This window comes from Oncorhynchus keta, chromosome 32, assembly GCF_023373465.1.
Source record: "Oncorhynchus keta strain PuntledgeMale-10-30-2019 chromosome 32, Oket_V2, whole genome shotgun sequence".
Taxonomy (NCBI): domain Eukaryota; kingdom Metazoa; phylum Chordata; class Actinopteri; order Salmoniformes; family Salmonidae; genus Oncorhynchus; species Oncorhynchus keta.
In genome coordinates this window covers 28,455,591-28,481,648 of record NC_068452.1, presented here as the reverse complement: position 1 = coordinate 28,481,648, position 26,058 = coordinate 28,455,591, and the positions used below count along the sequence as shown (strand labels likewise).

Genomic DNA, 26,058 nt, shown 5'->3' with positions numbered 1-26,058 from the left:
TGCCGGAGATGGACATATTGGCTTGGTGAAACAGGCACAACAAAGAGAGGACGTTTTCTTTCCACCCAGGCTGTGGTGTGCTGCAGTGGAGACAGGAAGGGGCAGGGCAGTGTACTCGCCACCTAGTTCCCCTGTTATTTATCTCATTGTTGTTTCCCCTTGGCCAGCAGCCCAGCTGGGGCAACGCAGCACAAAAGAACTGGCGCACAGTCAGTGAAACAAAGCCAAGCCTCTGGATGTTCTTGCGCTAACTTTGACAAGGAATACACACTAACACCTGCGAGCAGACACACACACACACACACACACACACACACACACACACAAGCTTGAGTGCTGTTCTCATATCAGTCAAATCACACAAAGGAGGAAAGAGGTATTGTGCAAAAAAGAAAAAGGGAAACACCCATCTTATCCGACAGTCTATATCCTCAAAAGAAATTCACAGACACGTGTTTCTGAAATGGACTTAGAATATAAATGGACTTAGAATATCTAGGATGTAAACATTACAACACAGGGCATGGTAGCCTGTTCATCATTACATGCCTCTGAATACCATGTTCACAAGTTAGCACACGCCAGCAGTGCACCTGCTTCTGTCCTGTGTGAGCATGGGCTCCCAGGAGAACCGAACGTGCCAACACGGCATTACATTAACATGCTGCATACTAACACACATGAAGAACATGTAACACACATACATCACCGACTATATACTTACGACTAGTCAATTATAACCTAATCTCACTGAGACATGAACGTTTCTTATGTTAAAACAAAATGTCATAATAGAACATTTCAGATAAACAAAGATAGCTGTATCATGGTCCTTCTGTAGCTCAGTTGGTAGAGCATGGCGCTTGTAACGCCAGGGTAGTGGGTTCGATCCCCGGGACCACCCATATGTATAATGTATGCACACATGACTGTAAGTCGCTTTGGATAAAAGCGTCTGCTAAATGGCATATATTATTATTATATATTATACAGATGCATTATGCACACAGCCTAGTAAAATCCACATCTCATGTTATCACCTAGTTTCACTCTAAACACTAAAATAGAGGAGGCCTCGTGTCTCATGCTTTCGAGGACTTTCTGTTTAATTGGAATTGTTACCCTGAAACCTGATGATGTCCAGGCAGGCCAGTTTCTGGTTGATGGGTTTAGTGGAAGTGCTTCCCAGCCCTTTCTGGCTGCATTCTGCTGTTAATAATGCATGCTGCTACTAAGGGAATCGGACAGGGGCCCCTCTCCTCTATACCACTCAGACGAAGCTACATTAAGAGCACTGACTGTGCAGATCTCGGCACTGATCTTCCCTCCCCCATCTTGACATGTACTTTTCAATTATGTGCATTTATCTAGACTCACTTCAGCCATGCATCTCCTTTCACTTATCTTTTGTTTTTTCAATGTGCAATTATACTGGCGTGTGGTACATTTTGGCCCCTTAAAAACAAGCTACTTTGAACTATTTACCTCTCGTCCCCTTTGTTTCGGTTCTCTCTTTCTTTATGGTCTCAGACAGCTATTGATTTTCTTTGACTTGCTGGCTGGTGGAGGTTATGTAGTCAGACAAGAGGCTCCTTTCTCCCTCTAGTGGTGCTATCATACCACCACAGTCACACTGTACTGGGCAGGCCCTGGCATGAAGATGAGAAGCAATGATGATCTGATCAAGTACAATTCACCATGAATCCATATACATAGAAAATTGTCTTTAAGCAAGTTTGTTACATTACCCTTTAAAAGTTAATAACAGGTGGATCACGTAACCGACATAACTGACAAAGGGAAAGTGTTGTTCTGCCTCATTGACCATGAAGAGGACTAAATGTAAAATGTCCTTGACGAGAGCAGAAAAGCGACAACATGGACCACATCACCAGAAAATAGGACTCTGCTTGGTAGAAATAAACAGTACGCTTTCAATAGTTTTAATTGGAGGTGGTTTACTGGTATTAGCCAGAGAGGTGGCACAGATATGCAATGTACTGGGAAAAAAAGGGCAAAAAACGAGAACAGCTTTAAAAATAAATATGTACAAGCGAGATTCTCATCCAAAATGTAGATGTTGAGCAATTTGGCCATACTAAAATTATTAGTATCAGTCTAACCAACACTAACAGAGTAAAACAATGAGAAATACATCAGAAAGTATCAAGTTAGCAGAGTATAAAACACATGTAGTTAAGAAATACACTACAACAACAATCCTTACAAGTAATCTTCTACACCACTGTGCTGCATGCCATGAGACATTTAGCACTGGTTCTAGTTCTGTCATCGTGGCTCATCGTACATGTGTTCCTGATCATCTCAAGCAAGATAAATGTACTAAGTAAAAACATTCAAAGAATGGGAAGGAAAAAAAAAAAATGTACATTTCTAGTCATCAACACATACTTGAATAAATCACTTTAGAAAACATGTAATGGAAAAACACCTTCACCAGAATCAGTACATTCTGGGTACACATCAATGATTTCTCTATTTGTACTATACTGACAACCCTTCCCTTCCTTTTGATCGCTTACGAATCTTGTGCAATGAGTCCTTTTGTCTCCTAATGAACATCACTATTAGCTTTCATAACATTTCATACAATTAAATTACATTATCACTTCAAAAGGCTTTTCAAATAAAACAGATAAAATATGGTAATTCAGTCCCTTTCCTTCAGTGAATCATGATTTGGACCACATACTGGTTTGCAGAATTAATTTGCCTGGAGAGAGATTCAATAAATTAACACTGAATTCAATATAACAATGTCAGATATATATATCTCATAAAATAATATTTTACTGGCCTTGTATTTCAGTCAGGTGCAACAGTCATCCAACAAAATAATTAATAAGGGTGGTTAAAACATTTAGCATTGTTTAAAATTCAAATGTGTCTTTTCCTCAGCAATATGGAGTCTGTACAGTGCACTATAAAACCCACTATAGCGGTCTTGCAGTACATTGGTGTTCAGGTCAGGGTCACCTGTCTCTTTACACCAAAGGCTTCATACATATTGATGACTAACTACGGCTGCAGGTCCCGTCCTTGAACATGTCGTCATCCCATCCAGAGGAGGAGAGGTGAATAAAGGACCAAAGAGTGAGTAGCCTTCCCTAAAAATACAGTACATAACGGTGTGCACGTTTCAGCCTGTCTGTTAGTGCGTGTCTCTGTAATAAACATAATTCAGAGGACAATCATAATGTTCAGGGCCCCCAGGCACAGTAAAGCACAATTAAACCATTGCCGTCCCTCAGTCATAGGTTCATGCAGACCCAATTCAACAAAGGCTTATCAACAATATAAATCAAAACTGCACCATAAATAAAATTCCTATTTAGTAAAACATATTCAGATATACAGTACGTTGTGCAAAATCAGTTCTCGGAAAGGACAGCTAGCTATATTGTTGTATTACAGTCATGAATTAGCTAGCAGAATGAGCTAGCCATATGAATGTAACTTGTTAGCTATAAAAACCCAATGAACTGGTATATTAAATATTAATGTGCGATTTACAGCAGTTAGTAAGTTGTACGTTGTACTGTACCCGTCTGAATTTAAATGCACCGAAGTGCCACATCCTACAGAGGACAGTGTAGTCTAAGGTCCGATCACCAAGAAGACATCCTCCCACTGGAGGATCTGAAATAGAGAAATAACCAATCTATGTCAATGGAATTGAGATTACTTCAAAGACAAAAACATCAAACCCTGAATGACGCACGAACACTCACTCTCTCTTCAGTCACAGCAGCAGAAGAATGAACAGGAGGATGCCTCTGGGCCACGGAACTTTCCAGAGCAAGGTGTATCAGTACACTCTGCTATGAAAGCATGCAGGTCTGTGATGTGCATCGGCTCCTGGGTTTGGGCCTGTAGAGAGACAGAGTGCTTCGATAAAAATGACTAAAGAATCCTCTTCCATCCTACTTCTGGTACATTGCACCCTTTCTCCATATGGCACTCATCAACACTTCATCTTTTATTTTAACGTCAGTAAATCTGTCCTGCATTTCTCCATTCACTCCTTCCACCCACCATCCCTCATCCTCCCCTTCTATCAGTCCCCTCATCCTTCATCCCTCCCACAGTACCATGATGGCATCGTAGGCTCCGGTGATGAGCGCAATGAAGAGGGAGAGCACCATGTAGATGAAGAGGGAGATGAAGGTGTAGAGGTAGACCTGGCTGAACACCCACACCAGCGTGCCACTCTTCTGCATCTCAGCAAACGTCACAAACATATCGTCCCCGTTGATCAGAGAAAACAGGCACTCTGAGACCATGGACAGAGAGCGGAACTGCAGGGACAGAGGTTGAGTTGGTGTATTAGAACACATTTATTTTTCACAGTTTCAGCAATTTGTGATATTTTTTATGAATAATAAAAATACACAAATACATGTGTGCATCCTGTCCATGACCAAATACCTTGGTATGGTAAGGACCCAGCACGATCCAGCCACAGAAGCAATAACCCAGGTATATGGCAGCTACACAGAGGCAGAAGCGGATTACATTAGGGAAGGCAGCCCGCAGCGTCACAATCAGGATCTGAGAATGAAGAAGAGAGAAAATGTAAGACAAATTTACACATGGAAAAATAAAAATAAAAGTGGGAAGTGACGCAAAACCTCCCCAGAAAGACATTCAACTTAAATGTCAATGTGTGCATTTTTGTGTGACTGATTATGTCACTCACATTGTACTTCTGGAAGAAACTGAGGTAGCGGAGGACTCCCACCCACACCAGCAGAGTGGAGGTACCGAGCAGAATCCCACACACATCATACAACGACATGTTCTGTAGGACAGAGTCATTTAAATTATTTTAATAATGATATTATTTGCTCTGTCTAATTCTAAAAGGTGGGGGGACTGGCACAGGCCTGGAAAGATATGAAACTAAAAGCAATGCAATGTTCTGTATTACCTTGGACTCTATGCCAATCTTGATGAAGCTGCCAGTGATGGTGAGCAGGTCACTGATGATGAGCAGGATGAACCAGCCGTTAATGAACTCCATCCTGTCTGCCCAGCACACACTGTGATTCAGTCTGTGTCTGAAGAACTGGACATACTCCTGTCAGAAACACACAAAGACGGGACAGACAAATGAACAGGGGGGGTCGCCTGATATGGCCTTGCTGTCCCCAGTCCACCTGATCGTGCTGCTGCTCCAGTTTCAACTGTTCTGCCTGCGGTTAAGGAACCCTGACCTGTTCACCTGACGTGCTACCTTGTTCCGGACCTGCTGTGTTCGACTGTCGAGCTACCACACCTGCTGTCTCGAACTCAGAATGATCAGCTATGAAAAGCCAACTGACATTTACGCCGGAGGTACTGGCCTGTTCAACCTCTACAACCACTGATTATTATCATTTGATCCTGCTGGTCATCTATGAACATCTTGGCCATGTACTGTTATAATTTCCACCTGGCACAGCCAGAAGAGGACTGGCCACACTGGTTCCTCTCTAGGTTCCTCCCTTTCAAGGGAATTCTTCCAAGCCACTGTGCTTCTACATCTGCATTGCTTGCTGTTTGGGCTTTTAGGCTGGGTTTCTGTATAGCTCTTAGTGACATCGGCTGATGTAAAAAGGGCTTTATAAATACATTTGATTGATTGATATGAAAATTGGGTTGCAAGCTGACACCTACTCATTTAAGGGTTTTTATTTATTTTTTTCATTGTAGAATGGTGACGACATCAAAACTATGAAATAACACATATGGAATCATGTAGTAACCAAAAAAAGTGTAATATCAAAATATATTTTAGATTTGAAACACTCTTGGCATTCTCTCAAGCAGCTTCATGAGGTAGTGATAAGAGAATTATGTTCTCCAGGTACATCACCCAATCTAATTATATTTACTCTCAGTCTGCAAACCAGAATTTGTAAGATCCTGGTCGAATGAAACAGACGGAGGCCCAGCTAAATAGACAAAAAGGTTTATTCACGGAACGTTCTGAAATTAAGAATACCTGGATTGCATTTCAATTAACAGGTGTGCCTTGTTAAAAGTTAATTTGTGTAATTTCTTTCCTTCTTATTGCGTTTGAGCCAATCAGCTGTGTTGTGACAAGGTAGGGTGGTATACAGAAGATAACCCTATTTGGTAAAAGACCAAGTCCATATTATGGCAAGAACAGATCAAATAAGCAAAGAAAAACAGTCTATTACGTAAGACAACTTTAAACATTTCTTCAAGTGCAGTCGCAAAAACCATCAAGCGCTATGATGAAACTGGCTCTCATTCGGACCGCCACAGGAAAAGACCAAGTTACCTCTGCTGCAGAGGATAAATTCATTAGAGTTAACTGCACCTTAAAAATTGCAGCCCAAATAAATGCTTCACATAGGTCAAGTAAGAGAAATCAAGAGAAATCAACAGTTCAGTGTAGACTCCATGAAATCAGACCTTCATGGTCGAATTGCTGCAAAGAAACCACTACTGAAGGACATGATTAAGAAGAAGAGACTTGCTTGGGCCAAGAAACAAACAATGAACATTAGACCGGTGGAAATCTGTCCTTTGGTCTGATGAGTACAAATTTTTGGTTCCAACCGCCGTGTCTTTGTGAGACGCAGAGTAGGTGAACGGATGATCTCCGCATGTGTGGTTCCAACCGTGAAGCATGGAGGAAGTGGTGTGGGGGTGCTTTGCTGGTGACACCGTCTGATTTATTTAGAATTCAAGGCACACTTAACCAGCATGGCTCCACAGCATTCTGCAGCGATACACCATCCCATATGGTTTGCGCTTAGTGGGACTATCATTAGTTTGTTAGTCTTGTGAAATCCATAGATTAGGGCCAAATTAATTTAAATTGACTGATTTCCTTCTATGAACTATGGGTAAAATATTTTAAATTGCTGCATTTATATTCTTGTTCATATAAATTACAATGTCAGCCTTAGTCTTACATGTTGTAGGATGACTCCTCTGAGGATGGAGCGACCACACAGCAGCAGGGACAGCAGACACACTATGGCCACCAGCACGTCAAAAGCCTCCCGTGCATAGTTCTCCGCTATAGGAGGAAGAGGAAAGGAGGGTTGTTTGAATGAATTAAGTCAGGGAGTGAAGGGAAGGAAGAGGCAAACAGCTAGTAAGGAACAGCAGGAAAGAAGTGAATCAATCTCAAGCAGTACCCCCCCACCCTCGCTCTCTCTCACCATGTCCCCACACGTTGGGGTCTTTGCACTTCTTGATGGAGGCATGGTTGAGCAGGCTGATCTTCACTCTGCCGCTGTGAGCCTTGTTATCCAGGACAACCTGACAGCAGCCACAATACACACACACTGTATACGTAGCTACAACACAAATCCTGGCTTTATAACAGCTGTCTAAGATAACGTGGGCTGTGTGGGGCTGCAGTGTTTCCCCTATGATTTTTTTCAGCTGCATTGGAAAAGTTGGGCGAAGGGGTGTGGCGTGCTAGTGGGCATGGCCAATGGCACAGTTTTAGAGGCCCTCCTCTTGGCCGCGGAGACAATTTTGCTGTTTTAAAGCAAATTTTCTGCAATTCTACACATTTCGCCATGGTTTACACCGTGTTCTTATGCAATCGGAGTGACTCAAATTATAACAAAATCAGTGGGGGCCACATGCCATAACTACATAGTTTCTTTTTGGTGATTGTTAGTTCTCAAAGATTCTTATTTCTAAATATATTGCGCCATCCTATATTTTCTACATACATTATATATGTATTTAGTCGCTTACGTTTACACTGAAAACATTTTAAAACATTTGTGGAGGCCACAATTTAAATGCATATAGGGGAACTGGGCTGTTCAGGGGAAATTAGTAAGTCATCTCACCATAATATCAAAGGTGTAGCAGTCAGGAATCTCATTGTTGATGATGGTCTGGATGTTTATGGCCTTCAGCTGGAACTGAATGGTCACATTGATCAGCCTGGAGACCAAGAAGAAGACGAGAGACAAGATCCAGTAAGAGGAATGCATGTAATCTCAATAGAGAAGTGATATTACCCAGTAATGTTCCATGTTGATATGTAATGCATTACATAAGCATTACCATAAGCAATATATTAACATAAGGACTGACAAAATGACAAAAATGGGATTCAAAACCCTATGAGGAATTGCATGCTAGAATAAAAAGGGGGAGAGGGAGCAAGGGACACCATTGTGTGTCTCACTTGTGAAACTGGAGAGTGAAGTTCTTGTAGTTACTGTAATCAGGAGAAGGAGGGTCTGGTAGTGGGTCCACACCAATGCAATCTGAAAAAGACCGAAGGATGGAATAAAAGCAAGTTGAGAGAGAGAGTAGGAACAAAAACAGAAATCCAGGAGATTTATTTCCAGAAGCATCTACAGAGTATTCCAAACATTAGGAACACCTTCCTAATATTGTGTTGCACCCTCCCCCCCAGTTGTGTCACGTTGGCTGGATGCCCTTTGGGTGGACCATTCTTGATACACACGTGTTGCAGTTCTTGACACAAACGGTGCATTTGGCACCTACTACCATACCCCGTTCAAAAGCCCTTAAATCTTTTGTCTTGCCCATTCACCCTCTGAATGGCTCACATACACAATCTCCATGTCTCCTCCCCTTCATCTACACTGATTGAAGTGGATTAAACAATTAGCATCAATAAGGGAACATAGACTGACCAGGGGAATCCAGGTGAAGCTATGTCATGGAAATAGCAGGTCTTCTTAATATTTTGGACACTCAATGTACATTTGACACTTGCAAGTATTCTGTTATTCACTTTTTTCCCCCCAAAGCCAATGGAAAATACTTTCACAACTTCAACATTTTGAAATACTAGGTTATCTTAACTACTTCTGTTTAGTTGCCAACCTTGACTCAACCACTTTTGATAACATTTCAAACAATGGTCCATTGCCAAAACACATTAAAAAAAAAACTGTGCCAATGAACCATCTTTGTGAAATCAGCAGGTGAATTGAACAGAAGACGTCCATTTGGCCAGCTCTCTATTATTTTGCTGATGTTAGTGGAAATAGCACTTATATGGTTGATGCTTTTATGGACAGGATCTATTCTCAGCACTGAAAGTAGGGCACGGTTAGAGGGCAACTCTTGACATATGTGGAGCTTTGAGTCAATAACAGTTACTTCCTGACGGGCCAAAGACAACTGGGAGTGGATTTAAAAAACAAGACCAACAGACTGATGTCAAATACATGGAGGTGGAATTTGATAGACAACTTAATGAACAGAAAAAGGAGAATGCGGCCAGGGTACCGGTAATAACTTTGGGGTCGATGTCAAAGGTGTCGTTGATGGGGTCGATGATGCCCCTCTTGTAGTACCGCTGGCACAGAGAGAGGGCACTCTCATTCACACCCTCACCCCACACATATGCATACCGCCCCACTGATGTCTGTGGTAGAGCCAGGAACTGAGGAAAAGAAAATAGAAAGGATGATATATGGAATAGGTAACATACAGTTATACTAATAGCAAGACATCATATAGACAGACAAGGAAGACAAAAGATCATTTAATAACAAGGCATACATAGAACAAAATGAGAGGGTTGAGAAGTCACTCATCTGCCGGTCTCTGATTAGTGTTGCATACTGAGATACTAGTACCTGATCTACAGCATAATAAATATGGCTATAGAGTTCACTCTGTGTGTGGATTGCCATTGAAGAGCCATCCCGGTAGTCTTTAAGGAAAAGGTGTTTGAAGGATGCTGTGTTCTCTTCCTTGAATGTCACCACCATCTGGTTACTCAAGCCAAACAGGACTAACTAGAGAAGGGAGTGACAGGGGATTAAGGGTTAAAACACTGAAAATCAACAGAAGACCCATCATGAATACCAATTCTTCAGTTCAGTAAAGGCCCACCTGTACAGTGACAATGAGGATCTTGAGCAGCTGCAGGACTAGTTTAAAGGGCTTGCGGCCTTTGGCGTGGTACTTGTCACAGGGGCTCATGAAAAAGTACTTGAGCTTCCTCCGCAGTGCCTCCTCCTCCTGCTGCGGTTGCCTGAGCTCGGAGCCTACCAGACCGGTGACCCGGGGGTTCCCGCCACTGAGGTCATCGGACCTGTAGCTGTTCACAGGTGAGAACAGCTCATCCTTCTCTGAGAGAGAATCAATGACAGAAATTAGTTTCTACATACAACATAGAGAAGGCCTATTTGAAAAGAGCACTCATAAGCTTGATATTGCTGCAGAAAAAGAGGAAGTGGGAAAGCGATGTGGTACTGTAATTTTACTATAATTATATAATTCAAGCATGCATTGGATCAGTAGGTATGATATAGCCCATTCAATAAAAAAAATAGAGAACCCTTGACTATTTCCACATTGTTATGTTAGCCTTATTTTAAAATTGCTAGGTTTTTTTCCCCCTCAATCTACCCAAAATAACCCACAATGACAAAGCAAAAACAAGTTGACATTTTGTAAATGTATTAAAACAAAAAAAATGAAATAGCAAATTTACACAAGTATTCAGACCCCTTACTCAGTACTTTGTTGATGCACCTTCGGCAGCAATTACATCTTTGAGTCATCTTGGGTATGACGCTACAAGCTTGGCACACCTGTATTTGTTCCGAAGCCACACCTGCGTTGTCTTGGCCGTGTGCTTGGGGTCGTTGTCCTGTTGACAATGACCCCAAGTCTGAGGTCTGGATCAGGTTTTCATCAAGGGATTTCTCTGTACTTTGCACCATTCATCTTCACTCAATCCAGACTAGTCTCCCAGTCCCTGACGCTAAAAAACATCCCCACAGCATGATGCTCCCACCATCACCATGCTTCACCGTAGGGAGGTCCCATGTTTCCTACAGACATGACACTTGGCATTCAGGCCAAAGAGTTCAATCTTGGTTTCATCAGACCAGAAAATCTTGTTTCTCATGGTCAGAGTCATTTAAGTGCCTTTTGACAAACTCCAAGTGGGCTGTCATGTGCCTTTTACTGAGGCGTGGCTTTTGTCTGGCCACTCTAACATAAATGCCTGATTGATGGAGTGCTGCAGAGATGGTTGTCCTTCTGGAAGATTCTTCCATCTCAACAGAGGAACTCTGGAGCTCTGTCAGCTCTGCTCTCCCTGACCAAGGCCCTTCTCCCCCAATTGCTCAGTTTGGCTCTAGGAAGAGAGCTGGCCGTCGATTCTCAATTTAAGAATGATGGAGGCCACTGTGTTCTTGGGGACCTTCAATGCTGCAGAAATGTTTTGGTACCCTTCCCCAGATCTGTGCCTTGACACAAACCTGTCGCGGAGCTGTACGGACAATTCCTTTGGCCTCATTGCTTGATTTTTGCTCTGACATTAACTGCCAACTGTAGGACCTTATATAGACAGGTGTGTGCCTTTCCAAATCATGTCCAATCAATTGAATTTACCATAGATGGACTCAGATCAAGTTGTAGAAACATGTTAAGGATGATCAACGGAAACAGGATGCACCTGAGCTCAATTTCAACTCATAGCAAAGGGTTTGAATAGTTATGTAAATAAGGTATTTTTTTATTAACTGAAATACCTATATTGGTTCATCTGACCAGTCTCATCATTGATTTGATTTAGGGCTACTTATTTAGGCATTTTAAGGTTTTTCCATGTAGTTGTCTAATGATGGTTAGGCATGTTAACCTGTTTTCTTGAATCTCTATGATCAATAAATGTTCTTCTTGAGTGTACTTTTAACAGAGCTGAGATATACCTCAGTGCATTCACCCAACTTACAGCCTGCCACCTATCAAGTTGTTTCAGATCAACACAAGTGCCTAGGAAGGAGGGGGTAGGGTTTCTTCTGGACAGGACATGGCCCAACTATAGTGTAGGTGTGTTGTAACTTGCTAAATAATGACATTAACAAACACTGAGCATGAAAAACATTAGGAACACCTCTTTTCATGACAGACTGAGCAGATAAAAGTTATGATCCATTATTGATGTCACTTTTTAAATCTACTTCAAAATCAGTATAGATGGGCTACCCAGACCCCTATTTTTATGCTGCTGCTACTGTTTATAATCTATGCATAGTCACTTTAACTACCTACATATTACCTCAATTAGCCCGACTAACCGGTGCCCCTGCACATTGTACCGTTACCCCCTGTATATAGTCTCGCTTGTTATTTTACTGCTGCTGATGAATTATTTGTTACTTTATTTTCTATTTTACATTCTTTACTTAACACTTTTATTTTTTACTTCTTAAAGCATTGTTGGTTAAGGGCTTGTAAGTAAGCATTTCACTTTAAGGTCTACACTAGTTGTCTCCTCACCTACATCTCAAATCAAATTTTATTTGTCACGTGCCGAATACAGGCTAAAGAAGGATTTTTAAGCCCTGAGACAGGTCACTGACCATTCGAATCCCACCGTACCTTCTCCGCTGTGCAATCTGGTTTCCGAGCCGGTCACGGGTGCACCTCAGCCACACTCAAGGTACTAAATGATATCATAACCGCCATCGATAAAAGACAGTACTGTGCAGCCGTCTTCATCGACCTCGCCAAGGCTTTCCTCTGTCAATCACCAAATTCTTATCGGCAGACTCAACAGCCTCGGTTTTTCGGATGACTGCCTTGCCTGGTTCACCAATTACTTTGCAGACAGAGTTCAGTGTGTCAAATCAGAGGGCATGCTGTCCGGTCCTCTGGCAGTCTCTATGGGGGTGCCACAGGGTTCAATTCTCGGGCTCTTTTCTCTGTATATATCAATGATGTTGCTCTTGCTGCGGGCGATTCCCTGATCCACCTCTACGCAGACGACACCATTCTATATACTTTCGGCCCGTCATTGGACACTGTGCTATCAAACCTCCAAACGAGCTTCAATGCCATACAGCACTCCTTCCGTGGCCTCCAACTGCTCTTAAACGCGAGTAAAACCAAATGCATGCTTTTCAACCGATCGCTGCCTGCACCTGCATGCCCGACTAGCATCACCACCCTGGATGGTTCCAACCTTGAATATGTGGACATCTATAAGTACCTAGGTGTCTGGCTAGACTGCAAACTCTCCTTCCAGACTCACATCAAACATCTCCAATCAAAAATCAAATCCAGAGTCGGCTTTCTATTCCGCAACAAAGCCTCCTTCACTCACGCTGCCAAGCTTACCCTAGTAAAACTGACTATCCTACCGATCCTCGACTTCGGCGATGTCATCTACAAAATGGCTTCCAACACTCTACTCAGCAAACTGGATGCAGTCTATCACAGTGCCATCCGTTTTGTCACTAAAGCACCTTATACCACCCACCACTGCGACTTGTATGCTCTAGTCGGCTGGCCCTCACTACATATTCGTCGCCAGACCCACTGGCTCCAGGTCATTTACAAGTCCATGCTAGGTAAAGCTCCGCCTTATCTCAGTTCACTGGTCACGATGGCAACACCCATCCGTAGCACGCGCTCCAGCAGGTGTATCTCACTGATCATCCCTAAAGCCAACACCTCATTTGGCCGCCTTTCGTTCCAGTACTCTGCTGCCTGTGACTGGAACGAATTGTAAAAATCGCTGAAGTTGGAGACTTTTATCTCCCTCACCAACTTCAAACATCAGCTATCCGAGCAGCTAACCGATCGCTGCAGCTGTACATAGTCTATAGGTAAATAGCTCACCCTTTTCACCTGCCTCATTCCCATACTGTTTTTATACTGTTTTTATTTATTTACTTTTCTGCTCTTTTGCACACCAATATCACAATATCTCTACCTGTACATGCCCATCTGATCATTTATCACTCCAGTGTTAATCTGCAAAATTGTATTATTCGCCTACCTCCTCATGCCTTTTGCACACATTGTATATAGATTGCCCATTTTTTTCTACTGTGTTATTGACTTGCTAATTGTTTACTCCATGTGTAACTCTGTTGTCTGTTCACACTGCTATGCTTTATCTTGGCCAGGTCGCAGTTGCAAATGAGAACTTGTTCTCAACTAGCCTACCTGGTTAATTAAAAAAATTATATGTGACATTGAGGGTGAATGGGCAAAACAAAAGATATAAGTTCCTTTTAAACCACGTTATAGTAGTAGGTGCACCGGTTTGAGTGTGTCAAGAACTGCAACACTGCTGGGTTTTTCTAAGCTCAACAGTTTCCCTTGTGCATCAAAAATGGTCCACCACCCAAAGGACATCCAGTCAACTTGACAACTATGGGAAATATTGGAGTCAAAATGTTCCAGCATCCCTGTGGAACAATTGACACCTTGTGGAGTCCATGCCCCAACGAATTGAGACTGTTCCGAAGGCAGAAGCAGGTGTAAATGAATGAGGAAGGTGTTCCTAATGTTTCGTACACTCAGTGTATATTGCTAAGAATGAGAAAGTAGAGTGACTCTCCTAGCAGGTCTGGAACCCAGATCTCCATTACCAATGACAAATGTCCTAACCACTGTCCCAATAATGATATCTCTTGGGCATGTGCTTAATGGGGCAGTATAGTTAGACCAATAGGCCCTGTCCAGAAGAAACCCTAACCCCTCCATCTAGCATGTATATAGATGAAACAACTTGATAGGCTTAAGCAATAGGGCGAATGCAATTTGAAGTAAATATCACCTCTGTTAAAAGTACTTGAGAAAATCTATTTTATTGATCATAGTGATTCAGGAATATCATTAAAAACAGGTTAACATGCCCCACCAACATTAAACCACTACACAGAAAGCCCTGTAAATGATCAGCCGATGTCCTGACAACTGATACAGAAATGTTCTTGCAACAGTCCCATGACACTCGTCTAGAACATTAACTTATGTTCAGACAACATGGCAACCATGTTCTGAGTATGTTTGGTGGGACAATGATGGAATATTCTAATAACCCTCAGAAAACTGGACACAATCATTTGTATTTTATTTAACCTTTATTTAACTAGGCAAGTCAGTTAAGAACACATGTTTACATAGTCTAACTTTATATAGAACAAATTGTACTTGAAATTAACATTTCTTTAAGGTTATTGCAAATAAAAGCATATTTTCACTTTTCTGCAACAATCACTGAATTAGTTAGATTTTTTTTTTTATGCAATATTTTAGATTTTATGTATTTCTATCAAATCAAAACTGGAATTTCTATTCAAAGCAAAGGTTGAAAAGTATAGACATTTATAGACTAAATCAAACCTAGTATGATGATTATGTCATAATCAGTGAAAACGTTGATTTTTTTTTACATTTGTAACATTTCTTTTGGCGAATGTCTGTTGAATGTAAAACCAATTGTACCTCGGTTTGTTTACGGAAGTCGGAGGCGACTACCTGTGCTAATTAGCTATCTGAGTCTCCCAACACATTTGTGGGAACAAGGACGCCACAAACGTGTTGTAACTGAAAAATACTTCCGGCTGCAACGGTTAAAAACAGGATACAGTAAGTGTATATTTGGAATTTGTTAAATTATTTTGGTGATATGAAAGTAGAAAGCTTAATGTTTCTAGAACCGTACCACAATTGAGGATCGATTCACGTTTAGATCGATTATTTGGCTGCCAGAGTCAATTCGCCTCTGAAAATAACATTTATTATATTCTTGGGCGAGGTACGATACAGCAATGGAAGCATTATTGACATACAATTAGCCTATTATGATCATATTGCGATGCTAGGCACTCACAGATGACATGCAGTCTTCCAATTTAACACTATACAACAAATACATTATCCTTATGAAATGTGGTATTTTATACACTTTTAGGTTTACCAAACTCGGCCCTCGGGACCCCAAGGGGTGCATGTTTTGCTTCTTCCCTTAACAGTACACAGCTGATATAAATCATCAATAACCAAACATCAAGCCTTGATCATTTGTAGTGTTTGGGCAAAAACCAAAACGTGCACCCATTGGGGTCCCGAGGACAGCGTTTGGTAAATGCTGGTTAACATTAAAAATTAGGCTTAGACTGATAAATTGAAGTACATGACCAACCTGTACCGTCTTGGATGCAGTTACAGTTCGATGATGCCATGGCGATGCTTTGCAGGACATGAATGAATTCCTACGAATAATACAATTTAAGAAATTAATAGAAATATTAGTTTAGGACTGTCAGAAAGCTAAACATTGAGGAAACAAATTACAAGGGAATAGGGACGCTGCGCTCCACAATCACAAAGTCGCAGCTTCCAACAGTCACATGACAATCACCATGTGATATGCCTTGACGGTCATTGGTCTCAAACTATCTCATTCGTGATAGCGTTTGTGGCCCCACCCATTGCATTGATAGTCAAACGATCAATGCTAGGCTGCGTTCAGTACAACGGAAACGGTGTTATAATGAACGACCAGTTGAAAAACGGGGAGGGGTTATGGGTTCAAAATGTATCCGCTGCCCTTTAAATGTCACTCATTTATTTCACGCTACACTCCGGGACAACCACCGTAAGGAGCAAATGTACGTCACACTGTTCAAAAACGTACAAGGAAGTCTAGGGAAAACGTGTAGATATAGTGTTTTCTAAATTACTAAAATGTATGTGTTAAGTTCAAATTGTTGAACGTAGCAAACACATTGAACACACCCCTGGATTCATCGACTTTCTACATATGATCACCTGATCTTTAGAATTACTCGGCAAGTCTTAATATCAGTTAATCGCTAAAATGCTTACAGACGGTGATAAACAGTAAAAGTATTTCAAACATGTCTAGATAGAAACAAATAAAGGTGTAAAATGAAACTACACCTACAAACCTGAGTCAGGACATTTTTGCCAACATAATGCTCTATGGAAATGACCACTGATAACTTTCAATTTTCACATATTTTGAATAATAGCTTAAAATATAATTTGTTTAGGGAACACAATGCCAGTCTTTAATTGCACCATGTTGAACTCAGTTGGAGGGTAAACCATTGCACATATTGATGTATTATACTGCAGCCCATATCGTCAATGTGTTGGTCCTTTGTGTGATTCCGAAATGTCTTGGGATATCAAAAACAAAAGAGATGACATTCACATACATCCTATGCAGTCCTGAGAGATGGTTTAAGATACACTGTCAGTGAGAATGTCAAAGTCATTAGATAAGGGTTGACTGACAAGAAACACAAGAAACATAGACCTTTCTAAACGTCATCTCATATGGACTCTTCTTGGACCAAATAAATACAATAGCTCAGAATTGGAATTAACATTCTAATCATTCATTCATATTTACTCTCATGTGGTGATATAGACATCCTGTTTCACTTCTCAATATACTGTATATTCACAACTCAACTACTCATATGCAGACTTGCCTACAGACCAATCATTCACTCAGTCCATATCTCACATTACTGGCTCGTTAACTCGCCAGAGCATATTGAGACCTAATAGTGATAATGATGATCAACTTCATCATTCTCTTATTCTATCATGTGTACACCAACACTCTCTCCTCTATCTGCTATCCAGGGCCTTGTCTCTGGCTATCACAGCTTCATCAAACTTGATCATGAGCGTGGTGCCCTTGTGCCAGTGGGCTGTGACCTTGGCAGGGAAGCCACTGTGTGTGAGAATGGCCTCTACGATGCCAGCGGTGAATGCAGCACAGTTTAGTGTGCTGTTCTCCTTGGGCACAGAGATGTAAGCGTTGATCAGTGGCTCCTTCTCTATGATGTAGTAGGTCTTGTCATCATCGTTGGCCTGCTCCAGCTTGTCTGCCTCCTTACCGAACATGGCTTTCCATACTGACACCTATATGAAGCAAATTGAAAATTATAGACATGTACTTATGCACGGGCATAATGACAAGTGTTACACCTTATCAGACTGTTACACATATGAACTTATCTACCTTGAGCCCATGCAAGCACGTACCTTGACGAAGAGCAGTATGTTAAGCACCTTGGTCTCCCTCTTCCCATTCTTCTCCCTCAGCACCAGCACGTCCAGCATACTGGCGCCAACGCTCTGACCCATGTCTGCCAAGCGTTGCTGCAGCTCGGACACAGAGTACACGCGGCTCTGGCAGTACTGCACCATCTCAGAGAAGAGCAGTGCAAAGGCACTCACACTGACTTCAGTCTTGGGACGGGTTAGAGGCCGTTCCAGGATGTTTGACTTTCCTCTCGTGAACCGAGTGTCCATTTTCTGAAAGAGAATGATCTGTAAATAGAAGTAAAATAGCCTGAAGTGATAATATGCTAGCCATGTCAATTCCAAATCAACCCCTCACCACTACCCAAGGCAGGTGAAGATCTGAGAGGATTAGCTATAGCTATAGATATATAACACTTTCAACTAGCCTAGGGGGCTGGATCTTCAACCACAATGTTTAGCTATCCGTCTTTTAACAAGTTAGTATTTGCCTATGGTGGTAGTATGGTGGTAGTATGGCTCACACCTCTCGAATTCGTCACAGCTCGCTGTGTAGATACGTGCCTCGCGCGTAAATCAGGTGAAAGGGGTAGGGCCTATGGGGGTTGTTTTGGGATTCAGGTCGCCGCGCCTCAAGAGGGCCAGCTTCGGCTCATGTGCGGGCTGTGGCAATCTTTACCTGCAGTACATATGCAAAGAGATTAGCCAACGACGATTCCGTGAATTAGGAGGAGCTAACTGCGTTGAAGAAACAACAAAGTGGCTGCTTGTGCAGACGAAAGGGGAAGATAAAATATATTGGATGCTAGCGTAACTAGCCAGCTAATGTCGCTGCGAGCTAGTGCAAATGTAGTTAATATTGTCAAGCAAGTTAGCGAACTCACTTGACGACAGAAAGGCCAGAACTCAGTCATTCAGAATGTTAACAAGCTAACATTAAACATATTTATTTATTTATATAGTTCATTATTCTTATACAAGGACCTAAAACCACTTACCGTGCTTCAATGTTTTTAGCCTGCTGTTGTGTTGGTGACTTCCTGTTCTGGTCATGTGTCTTGTTCTAGTGAAGCACTGATCTGTGAACAGCAGTGCATGTGCTCATCTGACACATACCTGTTTCCAAATGTGTCATCTAAATTACATGCTTTGAAAAATATTTTTAAAATGCAAGATTTCCTAATGTCAATTGCATGGTTAAACAAAATATTCCTGTTAAATGATGCATGGGAATTTCCTTTGTGAGTTCTTGCTGTGTATTTCTAGGGCCATTTGGAAAAGGAACAAGTACATGCTTGCATTCTCATGCGTCACATACCTTTCAGTGATTTAAAAGATACTGTTACCTAAACACGAAATACAATATGATGCTGCTTGCTGTACAGTACTTTTTAACAGAATTTTGTTTAATATTGAGATATTCTGAAACAACAGTCTATACAAAGTACTCGAGGAGAAGAGGAAAATAAATTGCAGACCTAAAGGTTGTACTTGTGACAGTGGTGTAATGCAATAATGTAACAAAATGAAACGTTTAAATTCAGAAAGACCTTGAGCCATAAGGACAAACACACATGTACACACACACCTACCTAACAGTTGCCAATTTCCCACACCATGTCCCTCAAATGACTCAAATGAACCAGCACCGTATCTGTTTGTACAGTGGTTGCATAATCCACTTGATGTGTTTTCCTTCCTATAAATGTTTCAAGGTAGGCGATGCCATGCATAATACATGTCAGGAGCACAGGGCGTCGAAGGCTCAATGATTTCTCCAATGGAACCGCACTGGAAAGGGTGTCTGACCCTTCTTGTGGTCTTGGTCAGTGCTCACACTGATACCAAAGGTAACTCAATCTGTTTGTGTTCACATTTTTCCAATTTATTTAGAGGTCGTGAGCAGTCAAACTCTTTTCGAGAGAGAGAATGAAAGTCAGCAAGGAAATGCATTACAGCTACTTAGAGGAAGAAGTTGCAAGAAAATGCTATTTTAGGAAATATAGGGTGCAGTTATTAATACACAGTACAAAACAGTATGTAGTTTCCGTTTATAGAAAAGCGATGCTGAATATTATCAAATGTAAACAAGTGTGTTTTCTGATTTCAGTCACATCCTCCCAGCATATGGATGACTTCATCAGAATGTTGGAGCAGGTAGAATACAGAAACCCTGGACTGGAGCCTGTAAATGTGTTGAGAGGCCTGCGCAGGGCAACTGGTCTCAGAGATGAGTTCATGCAGCACTTCTTGGGCACTATCAGGGAGGACAGCACCTCAGAGGCACCAGTTATGGACTCCAATCTCTCAGATTTCATTGGCAGAGCTGTGCGCCATCAGGTGACAGAGAGAGGTAGAGAGGAAGGGGTTGTCCTTACTGCTGATGGCACCACTGTTGCTATGAGCCCAGTCCTTCTGGGTATTGAAGCTGGGCTAGTGTCTAAGACGAGGTGTCAAGTCCGTGGCCTGTACCCCCTCACTCTGGCTAGGAACTTGGGTCTATCCTTCCAGCGCTTCAATAGCTCTCTCCTCTCCCAACGCCTGGGCCCTGATGGCTGCTGGGATGACGTGACTTCGCCTCAGGTCTTCACCCTCTCCGACAAGCCCTCCCTCGCCACCGATGCCCTGGTTAACGGCGGTATGGATGGTGTGATTCTAGGGATGGAGGTCTCAGCTCAGTCCCAGCGTCCACTCAAGCTGAGCAGCCTACTGAGGATGTACTACTGTCATCGTCTTGAGGGGGAAGGATTGGACACTGCTCCTCGTCTGATCAGCCGCCTACGCAGGGAGAACTTCAGAGAACTGGCCAGGCCCCCCCTCCTGCAGAGGCAGGTGGTGAGATCCCTTGTCCTACAGAGGAGACTGATCGACCACTCTACGATGTTGTCACAGGAAAAGGAAGAGCTGACAGCTGTGGTGAGGGAAGGAATAAAGGAGTTTGTCCACAGATACATGGGTAAGTAAACCCCACTGCAGAGGGAGACAGTAGAGATACAGAGGGTTACTGTGGTGCAGGGAAAGCTAAAAAGGATAGGTCAACATTTATTGGAATAATTTTGACTTTGATCCAAGAAAGCACAAATAGTAACAATAATTGAGACATGGTGTTATTGTTGAAAAAAATGAGTGGATAAACATGTTAAAACTCAATCTCTCTCTGGATCGCCCTACCTCTAGACTGTCCAGCTATTATCCCACGGTGTCAGTGGGGGGCTGCACCATACCGGGGCACCCCCACCCCCCTGTCCCTCCCCCTCTCGTTCATGTACATCCACCACACATACCAGCCTGGCCAGCCTTGTCTCACCTTTCAGCAGTGTTCTGCAGACATGAGGTCCATGCAACGCTTTCACCAGGATGACCGGGGCTGGGACGATATTGGATACAGGTATGTGTAGTACACAGGTTTTAGGATATACAGTGCCTTCAGAAAGTATTAATACCCCTTGACTTAGGTGATTGAGTCCAGGTGAGTCCAATAATCGCTGATACGCGTGATGGGGGGAGGCAGGTGTGCGTAATGATGGTGGCAGGAGTGTGTAATGCTGGGGAGCCTGGTGCCTTCGAGCGCCAGGGAGGGGGAGCAGGAGCAGGCGTGACATTAAGAGCTTTGCACACCTGGATTGTACAATATTTGCACATTATTATTTTTTAAATCTTCAAGCTCTGTCAAGTTGGTTGTTGATCATTGCTAGATAGTCATTTCTTTTTTTATATATTTTATTTTTGCATTTTCCAATTAAGAACATTCAAAACAAAAGTGAAAAGATATTAGACAACGATAGGACAAAGTGACAGTAACAGACGAGCGTAACACAAATAAATAATAATTATTATTATTATATAAACAAACATACAATAAGAAAAAATAATAACGAGACATGCCGTAGGCTACATATTATACATTACGTGTGAAACATTGTGAGGATTCTATATAGATTCAATCAATGAGATGTGGGGGGAGATTCTCCATATAGTCAATAAAAGGTTGCCAAATTCTGTAAAATGTATTTAACTTATTCCTCAAGCAGTAAGTGATTTTCTCCAAAGGGATACAACTATTAACTTCCGATAGCCACATTGCAACTGGCAGGGAGGAATCCAATTTCCATTTCAAGGCAATACATTTCTTGGCAATCGCTAGCAATATTTCTGTTAGCTTTATAGTATGGCTTTGCCTAAGATTTGTGTTAGTAAAGTTACCCAGTAGACAGACCTCCGGGTCTAAAGGGAATGCAACCCCGTGAATTGAGGATATGGTATCGCATACCCCCTGCCAGAAACCGTGTAGTTTTGAACACTGCCAAGTGGAATGGAGGAATGTTCCTTCATCTGAGCCACATCTAAAACATAGGGAGGAGACATCTGGGTTGAACTTGTGCAGTCTAGATGGGGTGATATAGAGCTGATGGAGGAAATTAAACTGGATCAGTCTGTAGACAGTCATTTTTAAGTAATGACATCGCTTTTCAAGCTAATTTAAGTCAAAACTGTAACTAGGTCACTCAGGAACATTCAGTGTCATCTTGGAAAGCAACTCGAGTGTATATTTGGCCTTGTGTTTTAGGTTATTATCCAGCTGAATGGTGAATTTGTCTCCCAGTGTCTCAGTAGTCTATCAGGAGACTGAACCAGGTTTTCCTCTAGGATCTATTCCATTACTTTTTATCCTAAAAAACTCCTCAGTCCTTGCCAATGACAAGCATACCCATAATATGATGCAACCACCGACCATACTTGAAAATATGAAGAGTATTACTCAGTAATGTGTTGTGTTGGATTTGCCCCAAACATAACGCTTTGTTTTCAGGACATTAAGTACATTTACTTTCCACATTTTTGGCAGCCGTATTGCAAACAGGATGCATGTTTTCTAATATTTTTTATTCTGTACAAGCTTCCTTCTTTTCACACTGTCATTTATTTTAGTATTGTGGAGTAACTACAATGTTGTTGATCCATCCTCAGTTTTCTCCTATCACAGCCATTAAACTCTGCAACTGTTTTAAAATCACCATTGGCCTCATGGTGAAATCCCTGAATGGTTTCCTTCCTCTCTGGCAACTAATTTAAGAAGGACGCCTGTATCTTTGTAATGACTGGGTGTATTGACACACCATCCAAAGTGTATTAATAAATCAAATCAAATCAAATTTATTTATATAGCCCTTCGTACATCAGCTGATATCTCAAAGTGCTGTACAGAAACCCAGCCTAAAACCCCAAACAGCAAGCAATGCAGGTGTAGAAGCACGGTGGCTAGGAAAAACTCCATAGAAAGGCCAAAACCTAGGAAGAAACCTAGAGAGGAACCAGGCTATGTGGGGTGGCCAGTCCTCTTCTGGCTGTGCCAGGTGGAGATTATAACAGAACATGGCCAAGATGTTCAAATGTTCATAAATGACCAGCATGGTCGTATAATAATAAGGCAGAACAGTTGAAACTGGAGCAGCAGCACGGTCAGGTGGACTGGGGACAGTAAGGAGTCATCATGTCAGGTAGTCCTGGGGCATGGTCCTAGGGCTCAGGTCCTCCGAGAGAGAGAAAGAAAGAGAGAATTAGAGAGAGCATATGTGGGGTGGCCAGTCCTCTTCTGGCTGTGCTGGGTGGAGATTGTAACAGAACATGGCCAAGTTGTTAAAATGTTCATAAATGACCAGCATAGTCGAATAATAATAAGGCAGAACAGTTGAAACTGGAGCAGCAGCACGGCCAGGTGGACTGGGGACAGCAAGGAGTCATCATGTCAGGTAGTCCTGGGGCATGGTCCTAGGGCTCAGGTCCTCCGAGAGAGAGAAAGAAAGAGAGAAAGAGAGAATTAGAGAACGCACACTTAGATTCACACAGGACACCGAATAGGACAGGAGAAGTACTCCAGATATAACAAACTGACCCTAGCCCCCCGACACATAAACTACTGCAGCATAAATACTGGAGGCTGAGACAATAACTTAACCATGCTCAAAGGGGATATTCACTGTCTGCTTTTTTGTTTTGTTTTATCCATCTACCAATAGATGCCCTTCTTTGCGAGGCATTGGAAAACCTCCCTGGTGTTTGTGGTTGAATCTGTTTTTGAAATTCACTGCTCGACTGAGGGACCTTATACAGTAGATAATTGTATGTTTATGCCGGGTTACAGAGATGAGGTAGTCATTCAAAAATATGTTAAAACTTCTTCGGAATCGCTGTCCTGTCCATGGGATGGCTGAGCTAACGTACAGTAGGCTAATGCGATTAGCATGAGGTTGTAAGTAACAAGAACATTTCCCAGGACATAGACATACCTGATATTGGCAGAAAGCTTAAATTCTTGTTAATCTAACTACACTGTCCAATTTACAGCAGCTATTACAGTGAAAGAATACCATGCTATTGTTTGAGGAGAGTGCACAATTTTGAACATGAAAAGTTATTAATAAACAAATTAGGCACATTTGGGCAGTCTTGATACAACATTTTGAACAGAAATACCATGGTTCATTGGATCAGTCTAAAGCTTTGCACATACACCTCTGCCATCTAGTGGCCAAAATCTAAATTTCACCTTGGCTGGAATAATACATTATGGCCTTTCTCTTGCATTTTGAAGATGATGGTACAAAACCTTTTACCAGATCTATTGTGTTACGTTATTCTACATCCCTTTCACATTTCCACAAACATCAAAGTGTTTCCTTTCAAATGGTACAAAGAATATATGCATATGTTTGCTTTGAATTTTTCGGCAAAAATTTGAAAAAAGGGGCAGATCCTTTTAAACACTATTATTGCACACGGAGCGAGTCCATGCACCTTATTATATGACTTGTTAAGTAAAGTTTTACTCCTGAATTTATTTAGGCTTGCCATAACAAAGGGGTTTAATACTTATTGACTCAAGACATTTCAGATTTTCATTATTAATGAATTTGAGAAAATGCCTAAAAACATAATTTCACTTTGACATTATAGGGTATTGTGTGTAGTGACACAAAATCTAAATGTAAGAAATGTAAAATTCAGGCTGTAACACGACAATGTGAAAAAAGTAAAGGGATGTGAATACTTTCTGAAGGCGCTGTACAGTTGGACACTACACAGCCTCCCCGTAAACCACAATGCTTATGTAATGTGTCAAGTTTGAGTATACAGTATGTGTGTGTGTCGCTCTCATAATTAGGAGTTAGAAATTAGCCACTGTCCAATGCTTCTGGGAATTGTTGTTTACCAAGCAAGATGTGACTTGATGATGAATCACTCATGATGAATGACTCATCCCTTGCCGATGTTTGCCTCCAGCTTTGTGGCAGGCTCTGACGGGTACCTCTATGAAGGGCGTGGGTGGCACTGGCAAGGGGCCCACACTAAGGGCTATAACTCCAAGGGCTACGGGGTGTCATTCATCGGTGACTACACCTCCAGATTACCATCACAACAGACCATGGAACTGGTGAGAGATCGTCTGGCATCCTGTGCTGTGGGAGGCGGGCGACTGGTCGGCAACTTCACCCTGTATGGCCACAGACAGCTGGTTAAGACTTCCTGTCCTGGAGACGCCTTCTACTCAGAGATCACAGGCTGGGAGCACTTTGGGGTAAGAGAGTGTGTGCAGTATGTACAGATGTAGAATCTTAATTTGATCACCCTATTGGAGGATAACTTTCCTGCAATGCAGGACATTTAACATTTGTAGTGTATTTGAGGTTTACAAATGCTTCTGAAGTTTGCAATTTCCACTTTGAAATCTTAGACTTGATTTTTCATTGCAAAAAAATGTATCAACCCGTAAAAAAATATTCATTAATTATAATCCACATAATAATTCAAATTTCCTGTTGCTGCTGGATTATTTTCCTGCTGTAGCAAACTGACTCAAATTAAGAGCCTACATCTGTGTGTATATGTATATGTGGGGATTATAAGGCTGTTATTAACAATGAATAGGCCTATGTGTTTTTGTTATTTCATGTCTAATGGTCTTATCTCTCCACAAACTTACTTTCATACTTTCCATTTTCCCCAGGAGGTTCAAAACTGAAGATATGGTGAAAAGTGGAGTGATTAATCTTGACCAGTATCACAGAATAAATATTTCATATCTAAAATGCCAGTGTTGCCTTTTTTTTATCAACAAATGTTATATATGACTTTCTGATAGCTGATCTGATAGAGCTGATCTGAATAGGTCAGGAAATTATGTTGTTAGTTTTGCGTCGGCACCAATCAGTCAATTGACAGCTTTTA

General features: G+C 41.8%; 3 protein-coding genes across 9 annotated transcripts; 1 reads left to right on the top strand and 2 right to left on the bottom strand.

The window, feature by feature from the left end:
• Window positions 1–1,927: 1,927 nt before the first annotated feature.
• On the bottom strand, window positions 1,928–16,312 carry LOC118365546 (mucolipin-1). 3 transcript variants are annotated; one of them, XR_008088678.1, is made up of 16 exons: window positions 16,169–16,312; window positions 15,950–16,019; window positions 9,886–10,124; window positions 9,627–9,788; window positions 9,274–9,430; window positions 8,195–8,276; window positions 7,851–7,947; window positions 7,203–7,302; window positions 6,951–7,057; window positions 4,952–5,101; window positions 4,721–4,822; window positions 4,450–4,572; window positions 4,113–4,319; window positions 3,753–3,891; window positions 3,566–3,660; window positions 1,928–3,128 (listed from the first exon to the last, which is right to left on the bottom strand). XR_008088678.1 is itself a non-coding variant. In XM_052491247.1 (15 exons), the coding sequence occupies exons 1-14, from the start codon at window positions 16,190–16,192 to the stop codon at window positions 3,760–3,762; spliced, it is 1,752 nt and encodes a 583-aa protein (XP_052347207.1). In that variant the 5' UTR covers window positions 16,193–16,312; the 3' UTR covers window positions 1,928–3,660; window positions 3,753–3,759. The 3 variants fall into 3 exon arrangements, 2 of the variants coding, with proteins under 2 accessions (XP_052347207.1, XP_052347208.1); XM_052491247.1 differs by having other exon boundaries at window positions 1,928–3,660; XM_052491248.1 differs by having other exon boundaries at window positions 1,928–3,660; window positions 16,102–16,249.
• On the top strand, window positions 15,375–25,919 carry LOC118365544 (N-acetylmuramoyl-L-alanine amidase-like). 2 transcript variants are annotated; one of them, XM_035747841.2, is made up of 6 exons: window positions 15,375–15,393; window positions 19,548–19,682; window positions 19,943–20,788; window positions 21,010–21,220; window positions 25,114–25,408; window positions 25,838–25,919. In XM_035747841.2, the coding sequence occupies exons 2-6, from the start codon at window positions 19,571–19,573 to the stop codon at window positions 25,850–25,852; spliced, it is 1,479 nt and encodes a 492-aa protein (XP_035603734.1). In that variant the 5' UTR covers window positions 15,375–15,393; window positions 19,548–19,570; the 3' UTR covers window positions 25,853–25,919. The 2 variants fall into 2 exon arrangements, with proteins under 2 accessions (XP_035603734.1, XP_035603735.1); XM_035747842.2 differs by lacking the exon at window positions 15,375–15,393 and having other exon boundaries at window positions 19,529–19,682.
• On the bottom strand, window positions 16,812–19,007 carry LOC118365545 (trafficking protein particle complex subunit 5-like). Of its 4 annotated transcripts, none has more exons than XM_035747845.2 (4): window positions 18,831–19,007; window positions 18,359–18,511; window positions 17,833–18,120; window positions 16,812–17,709 (listed from the first exon to the last, which is right to left on the bottom strand). In XM_035747845.2, the coding sequence occupies exons 3-4, from the start codon at window positions 18,100–18,102 to the stop codon at window positions 17,413–17,415; spliced, it is 567 nt and encodes a 188-aa protein (XP_035603738.2). In that variant the 5' UTR covers window positions 18,103–18,120; window positions 18,359–18,511; window positions 18,831–19,007; the 3' UTR covers window positions 16,812–17,412. The 4 variants fall into 4 exon arrangements, with proteins under 4 accessions (XP_035603738.2, XP_035603737.2, XP_035603740.2 ...); XM_035747844.2 differs by having other exon boundaries at window positions 17,833–18,105; window positions 18,831–18,965; XM_035747847.2 differs by lacking the exon at window positions 18,359–18,511 and having other exon boundaries at window positions 18,831–19,003.
• Window positions 25,920–26,058: the final 139 nt, after the last annotated feature.